The following is a 3,548-nucleotide window of genomic DNA, read 5'->3' as shown; positions in this document are numbered from 1 at the left end:
AGTAAGACTCAGAGAGATGTGGAAAGACTACCGACCAGCCATCTGCTTCTCCTTACTCCTTCTCTTTTTCTCCAATCTCCGTAGACGCTTCTCCTCCCGCCGCCGGGCCTCCTCCTCCTCCTGGTGCTGCCGACACTTGTGGAAGTTCTCCACCACCACGCCCACGAACATGTTCAGGACAAAGAAGGCCACGATGAGCAGGAACGAGATGAAGTACAGCAGCATCCAGGGGTTGTGGTTCATGATGGGCTGGTGGGGAGCAGGAAGGACAAAGTGGAGACATTAGCGCAAGGGTAACTGTCACGGGTGCTGCCCTACAGCCTGCATTCCTTAAGACAGGGCCTGTGCACTCAGTTACGCAGACCCAGCAGGTGATGTAAAGGAATGATGTGGGTTTGGTGTTAGGCAGTAGGGAAAGGTGGGGACTGTGGCTAAATATAGAGAGTGGATGTTCTATCCAAAAGGGGCAGCTGCTTCTTTCATTCAGCTGACTCCTGCCCTTCAGGAATTCAAGCCCAGTGTTTCCAGATCTTTGGACTTCTCCTGAGCAGGCCCAAATCCAGATTTCCATGTAAAATTTGTCAATTTTTTTTTTTTTTGCATTACACAGGCCTCTCACTGCTGCGGCCTCTCCCACTGTGGAGCACAGGCTCTGGACGCGTAGGCTCAGCGGCCATGGCTCACGGGCCCAGCCGCTCCGCGGCATGTGGGATCCTCCCGGACCAGGGCACGAACCCGCGTCCCCTGCGTCGGCAGGCGGACTCTCAACCACTGCGCCACCAGGGAAGCCCAAATTTGTCAATTTCTAACTGCTTACCACTAATTCAAAAAGTTTTAAATATGTTACAAGCCAATAAAGCATGACCGGATTTGCCCGCAGGCCACCAGTTACAGCCTCTGATGTAAGAGGTGATGCCTCTTGGATGGCGTTTTGCCAACCTGCCTTGCTGTCTTTCTGTCCAAGCCTACGCCCATCACACCTGAAGTTGGCCCACGGTGAGTGACCTGAGCGCAAAGATGGATCCTGCCCACCTCAGCCCTACCTGCTGGTCCACACCGACAGCATCCAGCCCATCATACATGATATCCACCCAGCCGTCCTTAGAGGCCAGCACGAACAGGGACATTAGGGCCTGCGGCGGGGGAGGAAAGAACCACTTGAAACCTAGGATGCATGGCCAAGCCACCCACCACTTCCACCCAAAGCACCTCCTGGCAGTAGCTCGGGGGACCCTAGGCCTTCAGAGTCACCCTCCAGGCCCCGGGAGAGCTCTCTTTCCCAAGTCTCCTTGGCTGCTATGAAGCCAGAAGAGCCGTGGGAGATGACCTCAGCCAGGTAGAGCAAGGGACCCCAGAGTCCTGGAAATCCGGAAACCAAAACCAGGGTGGGGCAGGGAAATAAACCAGCAACGCTGAGCGAGCTATTTCATTTTCTACATTTCTGTTTCTGTGAATGTGGAGTGAGAAATAGAATCACCTTGACGATATGCCTGCACCTTGTACCGTGCTAAACAAATACACACCTCATCGCACTGTATCCTCCCTGCTCCCCTCCAAGGAGGTCCCATTAGGACCCGTTCACTAGCTGACGAGACAGAGGCGGGCCAGTTGCCCTGCATGTATCACTAAGCATGGACTTGTGTCCTCCCCAGACTCCTGCCACCACTCCCACCTCCACCTTGCAGCCTGGGGCTCACCTGGCCGAGGTTGTCAAAGTTGTACTTGTGCCGGACCCACCGGTAACTGGCCTCAGCACAGTCTGACTTGTTAGTGATGTTCCTGGTGTCCTCGCCCTGGCACACGAAGAACTTCCCTTTGAAGAGCTGAACACACATATACCCGGAGACAGAGAGAAGTGAGCTGTGAGCACAGCAAGCCCAGACCAGCCCTGGGGCTTAAGAGCTCTGGGCACGCCCTGGGTGAGGGCCAGGTGCTCGGTCAGGTCAGAGAAACACTGACAGGAGCCTCCCCTGCAGGCACCCCTTTCTCGGGGCTCCTTGGAGCAGAGGCCCTGGAGAGGAAGGAAAGGTCCTTGGGGAGGGCACTGGGAAAGGGTGGAAGGAGGGGAACAGTCATTCACTTTCTACAAAGGGGGAGGCCCGTGATTCTCCAAGTGGGGCCCCTGGACCAGCCTCATGAGCATCACCTGGGAATGTGCTCAAGAGTACACATTCTCAGGACCACCCCCAACCCAGTGAGGCAGACACTCTAGGGGAGGGCCGAGGGATCTGGACTGATGGACCCCAATTAACAGATGAGGGAAACTGAGGCTCAGAGAAGTAAATTCACTCATTAAGGCCATACAACCAGTAGGTGGTGGAAAGGGGGCTCGAGCTCAGGTCTTTCCGACTGGAAAGCTCACCCTCACTCCAGAACAGAGAAGGCTATGACTGTGGGGAAGGGATTTGAGGGACAGGAGGACCAGGGGGCCTAAGTAGGCCAAAAGTAAGGGAAGGGGAAGGGGCACCGGGTGTGCAGAGAGGCACCACGCAGCCCTGGCAAACGTACACCAGACTGGTCTCTAGAGCCAGAGGATTCGAGGAAACACAAGAATACCCCGTCCCCAGGGCAGAGTGGATACCCCAAGAAGCCAAAGGAAGGGATAGGGATGGGGGTAGCCACCCAGGAGCTCCCTCTGGCCCAACAGCAGCCATCTACACTGTAGCTGAAACATCTGGAGCCTGGGGCGAGGCGGGGTGCTCCGGAAGAGCAGGACGGAGGGGCTCCCCTGGCTCCCGGAGGCGCCGGCTGAATCCTGCAGGCAGCTCCCTTTCTTTTTCCTCCAAAGCCAAGTTCCCTCCCTGGGACAGAGGCCAAGTTTCCCCAGCAGCCCCCACTTCCTGCCTCGTCTGGGGTCTGCACCCGCCTGCCTGCCAGCTCCCTGCTAACCTGGCCCAGCTGCCTGGGCCCTGGATCCCCAGGCCTGGCCTGCAGCCCACCCGCTCCAGCAGGGAAGGAAGGGAGGGGATCCCTGAGCAGACCGTGGGCCAAGGCCAGCGTCTGCGCTTGGAGTGGCGCGTGAGAGGGCAGAGCGGCAGCCTGCGTGGGCACTGGTCAGAGCCCGAGGCCCTGTCCCCGTTGTGGCCTCTTCCAGGTTCCCAGTTTTCTCCAGAATGCCCAGGAGGCAAAGGGGCCTGAGGCCTCGGGCTTCGAGGGAAGCATCCCTATTCATTCTTTTCTGGGATAAAGGTGGCGGCGGCACCTGGAGCCGCAGCATCCCGGGGCCAGGAGGAAGGCTACTCCTCAGGTTTCTGCTGACAGCTGGCCCCAGACCCCCACAAACCTGCACCCCCAGGATGCCAAAAATGATGAAGAAGGCACAACAGATGACCACAATGTTGCCAATGGGCTTCAGCGAGGACATCAGCGTTTCCACCACCAGCTTCAGCCCCTGTGCCCGACTGATTACCCTGGGGAGGGAGGGAGGGGGGTAAGAGGGCTTCCCGGCTCAGCCGCTCCCTTGCCCCTTGCCCTGCTTGCCCCTCCCTCCCATCTTGGCTCACTCGTCCCCATCCTGGGCTCTAGTGGAGGGAAGAGGTTGAAATTCT

At 57.9% G+C, this 3,548-nt stretch overlaps 1 protein-coding gene across 28 annotated transcripts in view; it reads right to left on the bottom strand.

Annotated features, from left to right (window-relative positions):
- CACNA1G (calcium voltage-gated channel subunit alpha1 G) overlaps window positions 1–3,548 on the bottom strand; it is a 62,264-nt gene that overhangs the window by 17,952 nt on the left and 40,764 nt on the right. For 11 of the 28 annotated variants that reach the window (XM_024743746.1, XM_024743771.1, XM_024743822.1 and 8 more), the window contains 4 exons: window positions 3,284–3,410; window positions 1,698–1,823; window positions 1,044–1,133; window positions 57–249 (listed from right to left, as the gene is read on the bottom strand). In XM_024743746.1, coding sequence (XP_024599514.1) covers window positions 57–249; window positions 1,044–1,133; window positions 1,698–1,823; window positions 3,284–3,410 — 536 coding nt within the window. Of the gene's footprint in view, window positions 1–35; window positions 250–1,043; window positions 1,134–1,697; window positions 1,824–3,283; window positions 3,411–3,548 lie in introns of all 28 variants that reach the window. The other 17 variants (XM_024743814.1, XM_024743754.1, XM_024743781.1 and 14 more) reach the window with 6 other exon arrangements.

This window comes from Neophocaena asiaeorientalis, unplaced genomic scaffold (genome assembly GCF_003031525.2).
Source record: "Neophocaena asiaeorientalis asiaeorientalis breed wild unplaced genomic scaffold, Neophocaena_asiaeorientalis_V1.1 scaffold1, whole genome shotgun sequence".
Lineage (NCBI taxonomy): Eukaryota > Metazoa > Chordata > Mammalia > Artiodactyla > Phocoenidae > Neophocaena > Neophocaena asiaeorientalis.
The sequence above is the reverse complement of the archived record's forward strand: the minus strand, read 5'-3'. Positions and strand labels throughout refer to the sequence as shown.